Source organism: Penicillium roqueforti, assembly GCF_015533775.1.
Source record: "Penicillium roqueforti strain LCP96 04111 chromosome Unknown scaffold_04, whole genome shotgun sequence".
Lineage (NCBI taxonomy): Eukaryota > Fungi > Ascomycota > Eurotiomycetes > Eurotiales > Aspergillaceae > Penicillium > Penicillium roqueforti.
The window spans coordinates 219,667-236,573 of record NW_024067568.1 but is presented as its reverse complement, the minus strand read 5'-3'; the positions used below and the strand labels follow the sequence as shown (position 1 = coordinate 236,573).

General features: G+C 49.7%; 9 protein-coding genes across 9 annotated transcripts; 6 read left to right on the top strand and 3 right to left on the bottom strand.

Annotated features, from left to right (window-relative positions):
- Nucleotides 1-219: 219 nt before the first annotated feature.
- agm1 (phosphoacetylglucosamine mutase PCM1) lies at nucleotides 220-2,192 on the top strand (the record flags this gene model as incomplete). The annotated part of the gene is made up of 6 exons (XM_039070455.1): nucleotides 220-312; nucleotides 374-387; nucleotides 494-638; nucleotides 711-725; nucleotides 785-1,276; nucleotides 1,332-2,192. 6 exons carry the CDS (start codon nucleotides 220-222, stop codon nucleotides 2,190-2,192), a joined length of 1,620 nt encoding a protein of 539 aa, XP_038930879.1.
- Nucleotides 2,193-2,482: 290 nt separating this feature from the next.
- On the bottom strand, nucleotides 2,483-4,022 carry rrp3 (RNA-dependent ATPase RRP3; the record flags this gene model as incomplete). The annotated part of the gene is made up of 2 exons (XM_039070454.1): nucleotides 2,483-3,570; nucleotides 3,626-4,022. 2 exons carry the CDS (start codon nucleotides 4,020-4,022, stop codon nucleotides 2,483-2,485), a joined length of 1,485 nt encoding a protein of 494 aa, XP_038930878.1.
- A 201-nt stretch (nucleotides 4,023-4,223) lies between these two features.
- LCP9604111_2922 (Brix domain-containing protein) lies at nucleotides 4,224-5,618 on the top strand (the record flags this gene model as incomplete). The annotated part of the gene is made up of 2 exons (XM_039070453.1): nucleotides 4,224-4,424; nucleotides 4,476-5,618. The coding sequence occupies 2 exons, from the start codon at nucleotides 4,224-4,226 to the stop codon at nucleotides 5,616-5,618; spliced, it is 1,344 nt and encodes a 447-aa protein (XP_038930877.1).
- Nucleotides 5,619-6,230: 612 nt separating this feature from the next.
- Nucleotides 6,231-7,045, bottom strand: LCP9604111_2921 (riboflavin synthase; the record flags this gene model as incomplete). The annotated part of the gene is made up of 3 exons (XM_039070452.1): nucleotides 6,231-6,778; nucleotides 6,837-6,959; nucleotides 7,015-7,045. The coding sequence occupies 3 exons, from the start codon at nucleotides 7,043-7,045 to the stop codon at nucleotides 6,231-6,233; spliced, it is 702 nt and encodes a 233-aa protein (XP_038930876.1).
- Nucleotides 7,046-7,223: 178 nt separating this feature from the next.
- Nucleotides 7,224-8,850, top strand: LCP9604111_2920 (CaiB/BaiF CoA transferase family protein; the record flags this gene model as incomplete). Its single annotated transcript, XM_039070451.1, has 6 exons — nucleotides 7,224-7,397; nucleotides 7,446-7,477; nucleotides 7,551-7,674; nucleotides 7,733-8,237; nucleotides 8,289-8,582; nucleotides 8,639-8,850. 6 exons carry the CDS (start codon nucleotides 7,224-7,226, stop codon nucleotides 8,848-8,850), a joined length of 1,341 nt encoding a protein of 446 aa, XP_038930875.1.
- Nucleotides 8,851-9,586: 736 nt separating this feature from the next.
- LCP9604111_2919 (phf1/phf2 family PHD finger domain-containing protein) lies at nucleotides 9,587-11,119 on the top strand (the record flags this gene model as incomplete). Its single annotated transcript, XM_039070449.1, has 1 exon — nucleotides 9,587-11,119. The coding sequence occupies one exon, from the start codon at nucleotides 9,587-9,589 to the stop codon at nucleotides 11,117-11,119; it is 1,533 nt and encodes a 510-aa protein (XP_038930874.1).
- Nucleotides 11,120-12,387: 1,268 nt separating this feature from the next.
- On the top strand, nucleotides 12,388-13,656 carry LCP9604111_2918 (uncharacterized protein; the record flags this gene model as incomplete). Its single annotated transcript, XM_039070448.1, has 2 exons — nucleotides 12,388-12,909; nucleotides 13,069-13,656. 2 exons carry the CDS (start codon nucleotides 12,388-12,390, stop codon nucleotides 13,654-13,656), a joined length of 1,110 nt encoding a protein of 369 aa, XP_038930873.1.
- A 183-nt stretch (nucleotides 13,657-13,839) lies between these two features.
- LCP9604111_2917 (rRNA-processing protein SOF1) lies at nucleotides 13,840-15,239 on the bottom strand (the record flags this gene model as incomplete). The annotated part of the gene is made up of 2 exons (XM_039070447.1): nucleotides 13,840-15,180; nucleotides 15,237-15,239. 2 exons carry the CDS (start codon nucleotides 15,237-15,239, stop codon nucleotides 13,840-13,842), a joined length of 1,344 nt encoding a protein of 447 aa, XP_038930872.1.
- Nucleotides 15,240-15,462: 223 nt separating this feature from the next.
- LCP9604111_2916 (proteasome regulatory particle lid subunit RPN6) lies at nucleotides 15,463-16,785 on the top strand (the record flags this gene model as incomplete). The annotated part of the gene is made up of 2 exons (XM_039070446.1): nucleotides 15,463-15,724; nucleotides 15,779-16,785. 2 exons carry the CDS (start codon nucleotides 15,463-15,465, stop codon nucleotides 16,783-16,785), a joined length of 1,269 nt encoding a protein of 422 aa, XP_038930871.1.
- Nucleotides 16,786-16,907: the final 122 nt, after the last annotated feature.

Here is a 16,907-nt window from a genome sequence, read left to right as displayed (position 1 = left end):
TTATATTATTACCACGTCCCCTGCCGTGCTTTGGTCTGTATTTCCCCACCTTTCGCTCACCGCTAAGGCCGTCGCAATAAACCATGTCTCACCCCTCAGCCGCTTTTTTTTGTTTCGAGTACTCCCCTCTTCTTCGACTTCGACTTTACCTGAAGCTTCTAAGCGCCTCTTCTCTTGAAACCTATTACGGTGCTTTATAACTAATCACACATTTGCGCCATGGCCTCTCCGGCTGTCAAGAAAGCAATCACCGATGCGGCGTTGCAATACACAAAGCCCGAGGGCAAGGTATTTGGGTATGGCACAGCAGGGGTATGTTTGTATGAACATCCTACTCTAGCGACTCGGCTAACTTTCATTCTCTCCCTTATAGTTTCGCATGAAAGCGTAAGTTTCTTCAAACATGGCTGATCCACTCCGCCTCCACATCTCTAGAACCCCGCGATCATCCTTTTGTTGACGCCGACTTGTTCTGACCAATCTGGCTGCGCAGTGACCTCCTCAACACCGTTGTTTTTGCAGTGGGCTTGCTTGCAAGCCTGCGGTCGAAGAAGCTTAGCGGACAATGGATTGGAGTTATGGTTACTGCTAGCCACAACCCCGCGGAGGACAATGGTGTCAAGTTGGTTGACCCTATGGTGAGTTAACCCATTGAGCCCTGCCATAGAACCGGCCCTATTAGGACAAGTCTAACCTTATATTTTATTTAGGGCGAGATGCTTGAAGTAAGATTGGCCTGCGCTGAAAGACCGAATTTGGAATACGTACTCACTGTCATAACTAGGCTGAGTGGGAGGCGTACGCGACAAAACTGGCAAATGCCCCATTGGATAAGATCGCCGATGTCTACGACGAACTCGTCAAGGAAATCGACGTGACCATGACCAACCCCGCTCGTGTGGTCTTCGCTCGTGACACCCGTGCTTCTGGCTCCCGTCTGGTAGGCGTTCTGAATGCCGCGCTTACCGCGACGGAGGTCGAGTTTGTGGACTTTAAATACATGACCACCCCGCAGCTTCATTATGTTGTTCGCTGCAAGAACACACTTGGAACACAATATGAGTATGGCGAGCCGACTGAGCAAGGATACTATGAGAAGCTTGCAAACTCCTTCCAGAAGGTTATGCGGGGAGTCAAGGTCCAGGGTTCTTTGACTGTAGACTGTGCCAATGGTGTCGGTGGACCTAAATTGAGGGAACTGATGAAGTACCTCACTGGAATCGATATTAAGATTGTCAACGATGATGTGATCAACCCTGACGCCCTGAACTCTGATGTATGCTTCCACCTGCCCAACACACGAATTTTGATCAAACTAACACTTCATTTAGTGCGGTGCCGACTATGTTAAGACCAAGCAACGTGCTCCTCCTTCTTCCAAAGCTGCCGTGCTCGATCGATGTGCCTCGCTTGACGGTGACGCCGATCGTATTGTTTACTACTTCCAGGACGACAGCAACGTGTTCCGTCTTCTAGACGGGGACCGCATTGCCACCCTTGCGGCATCTTTCATTGGCGATCTTGCCCGTAATGCTGGAATTGCTTCGAAGCTGAAAATTGGTGTTGTCCAGACCGCCTATGCCAACGGCGCAAGCACAGATTACATTGAGAAGGTCCTCAAGCTGCCCATTATCTGCACCAACACCGGCGTGAAGCACCTCCACCACGCCGCACTGCGGTTCGATGTTGGCGTCTACTTTGAGGCCAACGGACATGGTACCGTCACCTTCTCCGAGAATGCCCTAAAGGTCATCAAGAACACCGAGCCTCAATCGCCGGCGCAGCAGCACGCCCTGGAGAGCCTTCAGGCCCTGACCGACCTGATTAACCAGGCTGTCGGTGATGCCTTGTCCGACGCTCTTCTTGTGGAGGCCATCCTCGCCCACAAGGGCTGGTCACCCAAAGAGTGGCTTGGCACCTACACCGACCTTCCTTCGCGCCTCGTGCGTGTCGAGGTCAATGACCGTTCCATTTTCAAGGCATATGATGCTGAGCGTAAGCTCGAGTCTCCCGCTGGCCTGCAGAGCACTATTGAGTCTCTTCAGTCTCGATACAACAAGGGCCGCAGTTTCGCCCGTGCCAGTGGTACCGAGGATGCCGTCCGCGTGTACGCTGAGGCTGCCAGCCGCTCCGAGGCGGACGACCTTGCCACTCGCGTCGCCAACGCTGTTAGCGAGGCGGGCAGCGCCTAATAGATTCCCTAGTCCAAATTTGATTCTTGGCCCTGACAAATGCCCCTAGGGACCGCTGTTTCTCTAGGCCGTATTGAAATTATTACACTAGCCTGTGCGGCTTTAGGCAGCGAATACCTCTTCAACTCTTATGGATCTCCGGAAATATGGTCCAGGAAAATATTCGATATCATTTTGACGCAGTAATGAAATCTATGGGTTCTTTCAAATTACATGCTTAAACGCCCCAAATTCGTAAAATAGACCATCTATTCATGTACAGAGAACAGCAAATGAGCCAGAATGAAATTCTAGCCCTCTTCCTGGTCCATGGCATCGCGACTTCGCTTGCCCTTAAACGAGAACTTTCCCTTGCCTTTGGCCCCTTTCTTCTCGTCGTAATGCTTCATCGCCTGAATGGCGTCACGCTGTGAAGCACTGACTTGTTCGGCAAAGACCATAGCCTCATCTTTTGGCGCAGGGTACTCGGCCAACTCTTTGCCCATCGCAGCCTCTATACGTTGCCAGATTTCCACATCATATTGAGTGACAAAGGAGATGGCGGTTCCAGACTTTCCAGCACGTGCTGTACGGCCTACTCGATGGATATAGGTCTTGCTGTCGGTTGGCAAGTCAAAGTTCAAAACGCAGTCCACAGAGGGGATATCCAAACCACGAGCAGCAACATCGGTGGCAACCAGGATCTCGCGACTTTTCGATCTGAATTTTCCCAGTGCTCCCAGGCGTGCAGATTGAGACATCTGCCCATGGAGAGGGATTGCGCCGAAGCCTAGACCGCGCAGCAGGAATGCAACACGCTGTGTCTCGTGAACGGTGCGCATGAAGATAATGACGGACTGGCCGATGAATTCGTGGAGGAGGTATACAAGGTAGATGTCCTTGTGTTTATAAGGACGAAGGATATAAGTTTGCTGGAGAGTTTCCACGGTAGCGTACTTGCTGGTAGAGATCGAAACGCGGGCCGGATTTGACAGTGAGGCTCGTTGGAGAGACTCAACCTTTGAGCTCAGAGTCGCGGAGAATAGGAAGGTTCTACGCTCGCGCGGCAAGACCTTCAGGATCTTATCGAGAATAGGGCCGAAATCCATATCGAGGAGTCTGTCTGCTTCGTCCATGACGAGGAATTTCAAGTTGCGGAGAGAAAAGCCCTTAGTATTCTCGAGGTGATCGAGAAGTCTGCCGGGCGTGGCAACGATGATGTGAGGTTTCTTTCCCAAAGCGATTGACTGAGGAACCATATCCATGCCACCAACCAGCGTGGTGGATCTGACGTTGATTGTTGCACCAAGGGACTCGCATGCTAGTGAAATCTGGTACGCTAATTCACGGGTTGGGGCCATTACGAGCCCAAAGAACGGCTGGGGCTTTTCCATGAGTGCTAGAAGACTCGTCAGTATTGTATACAAGGTACATGTCATCAAATATGCACAAACCTTGAAGAATTGGTAAAACGAAGGCAGCAGTTTTTCCAGATCCTGTTTCAGCCAATCCGATAATATCACGACCCTGAAGTGCCAGCGGGATTGATTCGGATTGGATTGGTGTAGGGGATTTGTATCCCATTTTGTCACAGGCCTCGCAGAGCGAGTCAATCAGACCCAGTTCTTTGAATGTTTTGGGAGCGCTGGAAGTGCTGGGCTCAGTCTCGGAGGAAGCAGCTTCGACATTGGGGTCATCAGCAGTGGGTTGGGGACTTGAATCGCTCGCGCTATCTTCAACATCGGGGTTGGTTTGGGGGCTTGAAGAGCTTGCATTTGATGCAACGTCGCTGTCTTCAACAGGTGCAGCAGGTACTGCGTGTGCGACCTTGCGCTTCTTGGTAACCGGCATGTTTGATTTGTGTTTGAACAAAAAGGAAGTTGTCGATGTTCAACTATCTCAAAAGAAATAATTTAATGTGGGGCCGCAATATTGTTGATCCGGCGCTGTTTCTGATGTTAATTTTTGGAGAAAAAAAAAACCTCGAGCTGTTCGATTTAGTATTCGTTGCTTTTCCCGTCCAATTTTATTTTTCTTATCTCTCACATCAAAATGGCCAAGCAACGTGTCAAGAAGCGCACTCACCAGAAGCCCCAAAATGCTTCTGTTGTGAAGGGCAGCGCTGCCTCAATGGCCAAGACCCCGAAGTCTATGGTCATTAGAATAGGCGCTTCTCAAGTCGGTAGCAGTGTGACCCAATTGGTTAAGGATGTCCGTCGTATGATGGAGCCAGATACCGCTGTGCGATTGAAGGTATGTTTCACAATCACTATTCTGTTCGTTCGTTCTAACAAGCAATATTAGGAACGCAAATCCAACAGACTGCGAGATTATACCGTTATGACCGGGCCCCTAGGTGTCACTCATCTTATGTTGTTTTCCAAGTCCGCAACTGGTAACACAAATATGCGACTCGCTGTTACTCCCCGTGGACCTACCCTTCACTTCAAAGTCGAGAACTATTCGCTGTGCAAGGATGTTGAGAGATCGATGAAGCGCCCCAAAAGTGGCGGACAAGACCACAAGACACCGCCCCTCTTGGTCATGAACAACTTCACCACACCAGGCGCAACCGAAGATTCTAAAGTGCCGAAGCGGCTCGAGACCCTCACAACTACGATCTTCCAATCCCTCTTCCCTCCCATCAACCCCCAAACCCAGCCTCTATCTTCCATCCGCCGTGTCATGCTTCTCAACCGAGAGCCTGCCGAAAAAGACAGCGACTCGTATATCTTGACTCTCCGTCACTACGCCATTGCCACGAAGAAGACCGGTATATCGAAACGAATCCGTCGCCTGGACCCCAAAGAGATTCGGAACCGGGACAAGAAGAAGACCGCCGTTCCTAACCTTGGAAAGCTCGAAGATGCCGCTGATTACCTGCTTGACCCCTCCGCTGCAGGCTACACATCAGCAAGTGAGACCGAGCTAGACACCGATGCCGAAGTGGAAGTTCAAGAGAGCACGACCCGCCGAGTCCTAAACAAGCGTGAAATGCAGCGCCAAAAGGCTGCAGATAAGGGCCAGGATAAGCCAGCCCAGACCACCGGTGTTGAGAAGCGGGCTGTAAAGCTCGTAGAGCTGGGTCCTCGCTTGCGCCTTCGCTTGATGAAGGTTGAGGATGGAGTCTGCGATGGCAAGATCATGTGGCATGACTTCATTACGAAATCCGAGAAGGAGGTGCGGAATATGGACCAGAGCTGGGCCGTTCGGAGGAAGGAGAAAGAGCAGAGAAAGAAGCTGCAGAAGGCGAACATTGAGCGCAAGAAGCAGGAGAAGGCCAAGGCCAGGGGCAGTGGCAAAGAAGCAGCCGAGGAGGACGAGGACGAGGAAATGGATGATGAAGATTGGCTCAGCGATGATGACTTTGACAAGGACGCTGAAGGTGAGGGTGAAGCGGCAGATGACGACTCTGAAGCCGATTCGGACGAGTCTATGGAGGAGTAAATGGCTGCTTCGAGTCATCACACCACACCTTTCCGAAAGCTTCTACTTGATCGCTTGGTAAACAGCCGGCTCTTGCGATTGAACAAACCCAAGAAGTCAAACCGTGCCGGCTTGTCTATCACACTAGTGGACTGTATCAAAAATGATCACCGTCTTCACGTCTTATCCATGTCATATGGACCAAAATTTTCTTGTCACTGTCACATACCCGATAGGCATATAGGCGTTTTTCAGGTTTTGTCTTCATATAATGCAGTCTTGCAAATTCATCCATCATCCTCCATCCTTAAATTGAACTTAGTAATGCTTTTGATCCGATCAGAGAGTCGCTGTGCTGTCTGTCGAACTATCCAACCTCGACGATGAGTATAGACCCTAAGACTATAGAATGATCTCAATACTTGCATATACTTGCGGGCTTTATGCTTTTCTGCTTTCACTAATCGAATTTCTAGATGTATGCCTTGTATTCGCTATAATCAAAGGATGTTGGAAATGTACCGATTAGTTCATTCTAGGACATAGAAAGCTAAAAATGACTCATTTTTTCTTGTCCTGGCCGAATATTGCAATGAAGTCAAGTTGCGGAGATTCGGTATTCGTATCTCTGATCTATTTCTTGAGTCTTTCATCGACGATCCTGTTCACCATCTTCTCCAAGATAGCGAAATCTCCACCAGAGGTTCCAGCAAAGTATCCCTGCACGCTCTTCTCAACATACTTGCCCACGATATCAATCTCAACATTAACAAAGTCACCGGGCTTTTTCGCCGCAGTGACCACCTTATCCTGTGTATAGGCAATAAGCATAACCTCCCAGTATCCATCCTGCCCATCGACGACCTTGGTGACAGTCAAGCTAGCACCATCAAGGGTCACATAGCCCTTTTCCACAACATAGCGCAGAATATCTCTCTCGCGCGGCTGCAGTCGGAACACCAACGAGTTTCCATCCGGCGTAACAGACAGAATCTCCGCAACGGTATCGACATGACCTTGCACAAAATGTCCTCCCATCCGGGTATCGGCTGAAACGGCGCGCTCGAGGTTCACGTGGGAATTCGTCTGCAAAGAACCCAGGTTTGTGCGTCGCAGTGTCTCTGGCGCACAGCCAACCTTGAACCAGGTCTTATCGAATGCAGTGACCGTAAGACATGTTCCTTGAGCCCACTTTTAGACAATATCCCATGTGTTATAGACAACGAAAGAGTAAAATACCATTCACTGCGATACTATCGCCCAGGTGTGCGTCGGTGAGGATCTCCTCACAGTCGGAGATGGTGAGTGACGTTCCCCCGCCCCCGCTCGATGAGGTGTCAATAGGCTCCAAGGCCGTGACAGCTAGTAAAACCACGTTAGCGATTGACTCACGTTACAAAGAGAAAGATATCCTCACTCCCAATCGTTTCGACAAGACCTGTAAACATAGCTGCGGTTGATGATCTACAAGGAAAATGCTCCGTGTGCCCTCGGCGTCAGCCCCTCCGAGCGGTGTCGGCGTCGGCGTTTTGGCGGAGATTCGCCGGTTTCCCCAGAATTCATTTAACGGGGATTCTTGTTTGAGCGTCATTTTTTTGTTTCGCTCCGCTCTTCGTATATATCATCATGACGGTTGCGCTCAGATTCCAGGTTGCTGCCCGTCGATCCGGCTTGTCCTGGGGTAGCAATGCCTTGCGGCGCACGGTGCCAGGACGAAGCTACTCCAGTGCAGCTTCGGTCGATGGTTCGCTACCTTTGGCTGGTATCCGGGTGCTTGATATGACACGCGTTTTGGCTGGTGTGAGTCCATCTCTTGATAGGCTGTGTAATTCAAGCTGACGCTTTTAGCCTTACTGTACTCAAATTATGGGTGATTTAGGGTATGTATCAACCTTCGGAGCTATGAAACAGCTCCAATTGGTGATCCTATGATATTGACAAGACGAAATACAGAGCGGAAGTTATCAAGGTCGAACACCCTGTGCGCGGCGACGATACTCGTGCTTGGGGTCCGCCATATGCAAAGTACGAAGATGCTTCCAGAAAGGGCCCTGGCGAGAGCGCTTACTACCTAGCTGTACGAGCCTTCTCTCGAAGCTATATAAAAATTATCATAGCACTGATCAGAGATATAGGTCAACCGGAATAAGAAATCCCTCGGTCTATCCTTTCAACACAAGTCAGGCGTCGAGATTCTACACAAGCTTGCAAAGGAATGCGATGTCCTAGTCGAAAACTATCTCCCAGGGGGGCTCAAAAAATACGGCATGGACTATGAAACTCTGCGGGAAATAAACCCAAAATTGATCTATGCCAGTATCACCGGATATGGCCAGACAGGCCCGTATAGCAACCGTGCAGGCTACGACGTTATGGTAGAAGCTGAGATGGGATTGATGCACATTACCGGTTCTCGGGATGGTGCACCAGTAAAGGTTGGTGTTGCTGTTACCGATCTGACTACCGGATTATACACATCGAATGCCATCATGGCGGCTTTGATTGCTCGGGGTCGGACTGGTAGAGGTCAGCACATCGATGCCTGTTTGAGTGATTGCCAAGTCGCTACGCTATCGAACCTGGCTAGCTCTGCGCTTATCAGTGGGCAAAAGGATTCCGGCCGTTGGGGCACAGCACACCGTAAGCAGCGAACATTCTCCTGGGTATAATACCCAAACTAACACCTCCCAGCATCCATTGTACCCTACCGGAGCTACAAGACCAGCGACGGAGATATTCTCTTCGGTGGTGGCAATGATAGGCTTTTTGGCGTGTTGTGTGATCGACTAGGCTTTTCCGAGTGGAAGACGGACGCCCGCTTCGTCACTAACAGTGGCCGGGTGCAGCACCGTGCGGAGATCGACGGTATGATTGAAAGCACCACCGTGCAGAAGACCACGCAGGAGTGGTTGGATATCTTTGAAGGCAGCGGTATGCCCTATGCGGCTGTCAACGACATTCAGGGAACCCTGAATCACAAACATGGTAAGTCTGCGTATTTCCTTTACATGTGATATAAACAGCACTGACGTTACGAACAGTTTTGGCACGAGGCATGGTGACGGAAATTGACCATCCTGCATGTGGTCCCATCAAGATGGTCAACACCCCTATCAAGTACTCCGAAGCGACGCCCGGTATCCGCACGCCTCCTCCTACTTTGGGCCAACATACAGATGAGATTTTGGGTAATGTCCTCGGTTATGGGGAGGCGGATATCGCTCGCATGAAGAATGAGGGGGTCATATCCTAAACCTTGAATAATCTATGAGAACCATGAACGACACCTCCCGAAACCTGTATATAAGAAAACTGGAAATCACAGCCATTCCAAGTTACCCTCGGTTCTTCTGGCGTCTTTTAATCCTTTTTGGTCATCTCTCTTACATGCATACGCTCATGGGCTTTCCTTGGGCAATTCTGCTAGTTTCTGTTTAGAAGGAAAACAAGATTAAAGATGATTAAGAAATCTACAATATGAATCATTACTTGCTAGGTTATTTCGGTCGTAAGTTCCCGTAGTATATTGAGACGATTCCTTCTTCATATAGAACCTACCAGATCCGCATAAGAGATAACGAAACAGCTTTGATGACGAATGAAAGCATCAAAATCTACAATTAAATTAATAAGATCCTCACATTAGGCGAAATACGTCAGTAAACGACCGACGACAGACATTTAAGGTTGTATTGGAACATCACGTGATCCATATACAAAGGCTTTCATTCGACGACTTCAATCCAACCCTACTTCCAATTGAAGAATTGAGAGGAGCCAACTATGTTCGACTGCCCACTCGGCAAACACTACAGTGTCTATTTTGATTTGCAGTAGGCTGAAAGACTCGGATTGCCCTAGAAGAACACAAATAGTGCCTCTATCACCTGTTGCTCTATTCTCTTCTTTCGCTCCCAAGTTCAACTAATTTTCCAAGAGAACGTCGGCCAATACCTCTTTGAAAATACTTATTCGAAAGGAAGCTCACTATGAGGGTCTCATCGGAATTCATGGACCTCCCTGCTCCCGATATCAATCCGGAGCGCCCCCAAAACGTCTATGAGGGCAACATATTTGACCATGAAAGCGTCTCCGAGGCGATCCAACCACTGTCATCACACCCGGAACTTATGGCTGACAATTTATCCTGGGGAATTTGGGGATCACCAGCACCGCCTCAGGAAGAGGCCGTTTGGACAACAGCTGGGGCTACGGAAACGGATAGAAATGCCAGCACTGCCCTAGATTCAAATCGAACTCGATCTGGCCGCCGTATTACTCAACCAACTGTTCGACAAGCTGAGCCTGTGACAATCAAAGGGCCTGTCAAAGTGGCAGCTAAAAAGCGGAAGCGTCCGAACCGCCAGGTCAATATAGTTTGTACCGCCTGTTACAGAGGACACAGCCCCTCGAACAATTTGATTGTTCTATGTGACTCATGTGATGCTCCGTGGCATCAGAAATGCCACAGTCCAAACATTCATAATGAGGTTATCGAAATTTCGGAGATGAATTGGTTTTGCATCAAGTGTAAACCTGAGCAACGTCAGGCAGCCCAGACCAAATATCAAAAGAATGGTGCAACGAAATTGAAAAAAGTCGAACGACCGAAGAAGCAGCCTGTGTCTGAACCTCAAATTGGTGGAAATTATTATCCAGAGGAGGAACGACGGGCGTATCTGTCATCTCTTTCGCATGATTCGCTAGTCAAGCTTATAGTGAGAGTCTCAAACGAGTGGCCGTCGGTTCCTATGTTTCCCCGGGACATGCAACCCGTGACAGATTTCACTCTGTCACCTTCTGCGACACCACACAATAATCGGGTTTCCAAACCTACACTGAAGGAAAACGTTCGTTCTGCATTACTTGATTGGGAAAATCAGGAACCATCATTCAAGAACGCTAGCGACATGGGTTTAAACCAACAGATCGGCAAGAATTCTAATACCGCAGCCCCCAATGCTACTTCCATGAATCCCGAAGAACTCTTTGCTGCAATGGTTTCCGATACGGCTCCCAATCCTGCTTCCCCGGCGGCTCTTGGTGGCATCGCTGCGGGCCAGGTTTCCACCGGAATTCCTCACACGCATGCTTCCACAACTGCTCCCCAGACTACAACAACAACTTCCCAGACGCCTTCCAGAGCCACGCGCAGATTTACATCGCATGCTGCGCCTGCAGGTGCACGTGCTCGCAAGGCCTCTTTCGTTTCTTCGAACTCTGACCTGCTCACCGACGACGAGTCATCATACTCCCAATCCCCCACTCCGTCTCCATCTCAGTCCTCACAAGTTGGATCCCAGCATGAATCGGATTATGACCCTGGAGATTACCGCGCCTACCCCGAAGCTGGTCAAGGCTTCCAGGTGCCGTCGACCCCGAGCGATCTTGACATCATGGCTGAGGATAAGAATTGCCTTACCTTCAGTCATTCTATCCGGGGCTCAGCGAAGCAGGCTCAGAATAAGAAGCCTTCTTCGGCGTATGCAGTGGTGATTGATCCCGATCTTGTTCTGGTTTAAGTCGGAGGTGCACTGTCTAACACAATCATGGGGAGTTTCGTGGATTTACGATGACCCTTTTTCGTCAAGAATAGAACGAACGAGGGATGCTCGATATGATCAAATATGTTTCGTGAATCTGACTTTCTTTTTCGATATCTTATGTCTTTCTTCATGTCCTCAGCTATAACAATTTCGTCCTTATGGCGTGATGCTCTACAGGTTCTGTATGGTTTCTTACGCCTTCGTATTTTCGTCTCCAAAAGATAGATCCTTGACTACACCCTAATAGACCAGTCTTTCTCTACATTTTTTCTTTCTATTCTAATCTTCTCTCGTCTCTTTCATACCAGGGGCTGTCTTACGTTGTCTTCAAATGTTTCCATGTAGCTCTGGCATAAACCTGACGGCACCTTCCCAATCAGGTGCCTTCCCTTTTGGTCAAAACTCGTGACCCATCGTGGTTTCCCCGTCGACCTGAGTCACAGCCTGTACGGTATAAATACCTGCCTCCTCCCACTTTCTTCCTTCTTTCTTCCTTCTTCACACTACCACTCCAGGTCCACATTGCACATCGTAGCCCCTAATGAGTGTGTTTTTTTAACCGTTGACCCGTCACCCAGCTCCAGATTCGTATTTAACATATGTCTGCTGTTGTCTGGCGATCGGTGTTATCCTTGGCTCTGGCGGGTCTCTGTAGGCGGCCTAGGCTAGGCTGCGAATGGCACGAAGCATGTACATGCGGGCTACCGACTGGCGATCTTTGGATACCTGAGGGGCTTTGCTATGATCTCTGCGGATACAGACTGTACGTGTCTGGTGCTCCCGTTGTCCGCCATATAAAGGGGCTCTGCTCTCATCTCCTTTGTTCCAATTTTTGGAACTTTTATACAAAGATAGCTAGAACTTTCTATTCATGTTGTGAGCTTTTATAGAGCGGTACCGAGTCTTAGCATATATTCCTTAGCAGTGGGTCATGAAAGGCACCGGGATAGATCCAGTGAGAATGAAACATTTTCTGGATTTTAGCCAACATTTTTGAACGAATAGTGAATTTCATAGACAAACCCAGCTTGGCCAACCAATTCCTAGTTCATCACTCTGTAGATTTGGGTCTCCAGATACTTGTCTGTCTTCCTTTTTCTTTTTACAAGACAGAATTATATAGATCGTCTTATCTCTTATCAGCCCCGCAAAACCAAACGCGTCTGGAATCTCCCCAGGTTGTCTCATTGCACATCCCCGACATCCAATCTCCAGCCAGAATTATTGCCAAAGCAGACATTGCAATGTCATCTTCAAATCCTCAAGTTCTAAAAACAACAGCCAAACCACCCCAGACAACTCCCGGCTCGACCAATCCACACACCAGCCTCCTGACAATCGACATCCTAACAAGCATCCTCTCCAAATCACTACTCAACCCTTTCATAGCCTGGATTTTCGTCCTCTGCCTACGCGCCCATGTAACCCCATCAACAGATCCAGCCTGGATCCTCGCTGTAAGCTATGCAACGGCCATGACAGTCCTCTTCGTCGTGCGAATTATCAACCAGCGCGCCGCCTACGGCGCCCCGCGAAAAGTCGATTTCGAGCATGAGGTCGTGGTCATCACTGGCGGGGCGAGTGGGCTAGGTCTGCTAATTGTGCAAATGTATAGCATGCGCGGGGCGAGTGTCGCTGTGCTGGATATTAAAGATGTTCCGGAAAAAGGCCGCGATGAGGTCTTTGGGGAGGGCGTTTTGTATATTACGTGTGACGTCGCGGATAGACGTGCTTTAGAAGTTGCGAGGGAGAGGATTTTGCAAGAGGTAGGTTTTGCTTTTTTACTTTTGTTTTCGTTGTGACCTTCGATCCCATATCATCCTACTATTACTGCGGTTCTAGTGATTTGAATATTTGGATAAGGTGTTTTCATAGCGCGTTATGGCTTGCTTCAATTGGGGTCTGATTCGCTAAAAATCTTGCAGTTAGGAACACCGACGATCGTTATCAACTGTGCCGCGGCCAGGATCAACGGTCTCTCGCTGCTTGATCTGCCAGCGGACGCATTCGAGAAGACAATCCGCACCAATCTCCTAGCGGCTTTCCATCTGTACCAAGTCTTCTTGCCTGGGATCATCGCAGCAAAGAGTGGAGGAACTCTTGTCACAGTCAGCTCCGTGCTGGGCCAACTGAGTGCCGCGGGACTGTCAGACTACGCAGCGAGCAAAGCAGGACTTAGCGCGCTGCATCGGACGATAGAAGCGGAAGTTCGGGTTAACCCGTTGATCAAGACATTGCTAGTGGAAGTTGGTCAGATGTCGACGCCGTTGTTCGACTGGGTGCGTGCGCCGAATCATTTCTTTGCGCCAATCCTGGAACCCGTCGAAGTTGCCCGGGAGATGGTGGCAGCGATTGATAGCGGTCGAGGTGGTGTGATCAGGTTGCCTTTTTATGCAAAGCTCGTGAATTGGTATGCCGTGCTACCCGCTACGGTGCAGCGGGTTGCGAGATATCTGAGTGGGATAGATGCTGCTGTTACGCAAAGCCGGCAGACATCTGGGAAGACATATTGATAGGTGGCTCAAATAGAGCTGAGCGGTGTATATTGGCATGAATCATGAAAAGGGACCCTTGTATAGGTCCAAGCAGGGTGGATTATAAAGCAGAACGATCTGCTTCATTGAAAATTTCCCCATTCGACCATAGTTTCGATTGCAAGTCTTGCGGCCGAGCCTGGTCGAATCGAGTGGATCGATTTATTGCTCGCTGGCCAGAATCATCTTCTCACGCTCATGTGTTCTCGGCGCCAGGTTAGTCTTCTTAGTATGCTTGCGCACATTCTCCTCGCGCCTCTTAATAGCATTGAGCTCCTCGCGCTTGATTTCACCAGCCTTCTTGATCGGCTTGGGCACATGACGCTGGCGCTTGATGCGGCGAATTTGAGGCATGTGCGAGTACCGCTGGATCAGAGCTTGATCGTACTCTAGCTTGGAACGCTGACGGGCAGTCTTGACTCCACTGCGATCCGATGCCTTGGCACGCCAGAGACGAACATTGCCATCGTCCGATCCTGTCAAGACATACCTGTTGTCAGGCGTGAATGTTGCCGAGAAAACACGTTGCATCCGCTTTGTGTGGTAGATGTCACGCGAGTGACCAGTTGATCTGTTCCATAGGCGGATTGTCCGATCGTATGAGGCAGTGACCAGCTCTTCACCCGTGGGACTGAAATCAACATCCATAACAGCAGCCACATGGTCCTTCAGGACATTGAGAGCACGGTCCATCTTTCTCATATCGAAGATGTAGGCGTTGTGATCCTCGTTCGCCACGGCAAAGTTGAATGCTTCCATTGGGTTCCAAGAAATGGCGTTAGATGCTAGTCTCAATGTCGTCTTGTGCACCGGCTGGGAAGTGCGCAGGTCGTACATAATGACTGAGCGGTCCATAGCAGTTGAAGCCAGGATAGAAGTCTCAGTCTGGTTGAATGCAACCGATGTGATGGTGTCAACGCTGGTCGGCCAGTGCATAGTCTGCGATGGTGTGGATGACGGCCGGGAAAGGTCATAGATAGAGATGACACCAGAAGCCGCAGCAAAAGAAGGGAGGCTCCGATGATGCGTGACACTGGTGAAGGCACTATTTCCGAGATAGGTTGCCATCGGTGGGGCCTCAGATGATGAGTTGTATGGATCCCACAATTTAATCGTCTTGTCACTCGCGCATGACAGAAGTTTTCGCTCCGGCGTCCAACACAAACCCTTGACCATGTTTTCATGACCTTGGGTATTCCAAACCTCGCCCTGCGTCGTTAGATCCCACACCTTCACCACACCATCACCACTGCCACTTGCAAAGCGTTCAAGTGAGCCGGGGTCCTTTGCCATAGAGTAAACACCGTCAACGTGTCCGTTACCCATCTGGGCTAAGAAAGGAGCAGCAAACATGCGCTCCATCTTGATCGCATTCAGAGCTCGAGTATATTCACGAGCCCGCTCAAAAGGATGTTGAGTCGGGTCGAGATTCCGCGACTGGCGAACGACAGCGGACCCGGGGGCCTGTTGCGACGCCGTGGAGCGGGAGAGTGCTTTGATTTTCTATAATCCATTAGCATGGCTATCCAAAAGACATAATTTCAAAGAAAAATACCCACCATAGTGCCGTTGTGAAAACGAAGTAGAAAAGAAAAGAAAAATGCCAAGAGCGAACTTTTTTTCTGTTTGATTTGCCAAGCGGGCGGTGAGAGGACAGCGAGCTGCCGCCAGCTTCGAGCTCCCCATTCGACCTGATCATCAACCTCTCTTCAAACCACCATCTTCTATTGTTCTCCTTTCCTTTAATTCTCTATCTCCCTCACTCGCCATTTGCCGTCTTTTATCATGTCATCCAAGGTCTCGCCACGGATCCAAGAAGTTCGAGATCTGGTGAAGGAGGATCCCTCGAAAGCAGCGACCAGTTACCAGAAGATTCTCTCAGAGGGCCCCGGATCTACAGAGGCATCTTCACGAGACTACGAACATGCCTTGATTGGGCTGGGCGAGTTGCATCGGGATGCGAAGAAGCCACAGGAGATCGCGGACCTCATCAAGACCAGCCGTGATACCTTCTCGTCATTTGCCAAAGCGAAAACAGCCAAGCTAGGTAAGTTGCGCGCTAAATTACTTCTATGGAAATAGCCTAACTGTGATTATTCAGTCCGTCAACTTCTGGACCTGATTAGCGAAATCCCCAACACACTCGAACTCCAAGGCAACGTCATCCAATCATGCATAGAATGGGCTATTTCCGAGCGGCGATCGTTCCTCCGCCAGGCCCTCGAAGCCCGACTCGTTGCAATCTATATGCAGAAGCAATCCTATTACGATGCGCTCACTCTTATCAACTCTCTTCTCCGTGAGCTGAAGCGCCTGGATGATAAGCTTATGCTGGTGGAAGTACAACTGCTCGAGTCGCGTGTGTACCACGCTCTGGGCAACCAGGCCAAGGCACGCGCAGCTCTGACAGCTGCACGGACGTCGGCCGCCTCCGTTTACACGCCACCGAACCTGCAGGCCGGTCTGGATATGCAAAGTGGCATGCTGCACGCCGAAGACAAGGATTTCACCACTTCATACTCCTATTTCATTGAAGCGCTTGAGGGGTACAGCTCGCTCGATGAGAGCGACCTGGCCACGGCGACATTGCAGTACATGCTTCTGTGCAAAATCATGCTGAACCTGGTGGATGATGTCACACAGCTACAAGGCTCGAAACAAGCGCAAAAGTATGCCAGTCCACGCCTGGAGGCAATGAAGGCCGTGGCACGGGCCCACGCCAACCGGTCTTTGGAGGAGTATGAGAAGGCTCTTTCGGACTACAGATTCGAACTGGGCAGCGATGTATTCATCCGAAACCACCTCCGTCGTCTTTACGATGCAATGCTGGAACAAAACTTGATCAAGGTCATTGAACCCTTCAGCCGGGTCGAGCTGGACCACATTGCGAAGATGGTGGGTTTGGACACACAGCAGGTGGAAAGGAAGCTGTCTCAGATGATCTTGGACAAGGTGATCATCGGTGTATTGGACCAGGGCTCGGGATGTCTGATTGTGTACGATGAGACAGAACGGGATCAAGCTTACGATGCCGCACTAGAGACCATTGAAAAGCTCGGCAATGTGGTGGAAGGTCTGTATACTAACCAGGCGTCTCTCCTGGAATAGAAAAGATGGGAAATGTCCAATGCAGTTGAGACAATGACTTGATAGGAAATAATCAAGACAATGCACGATCACATCAATAATTACCCTTAGATCTGCGCGTAATTAGTACTTAACATGTGAAC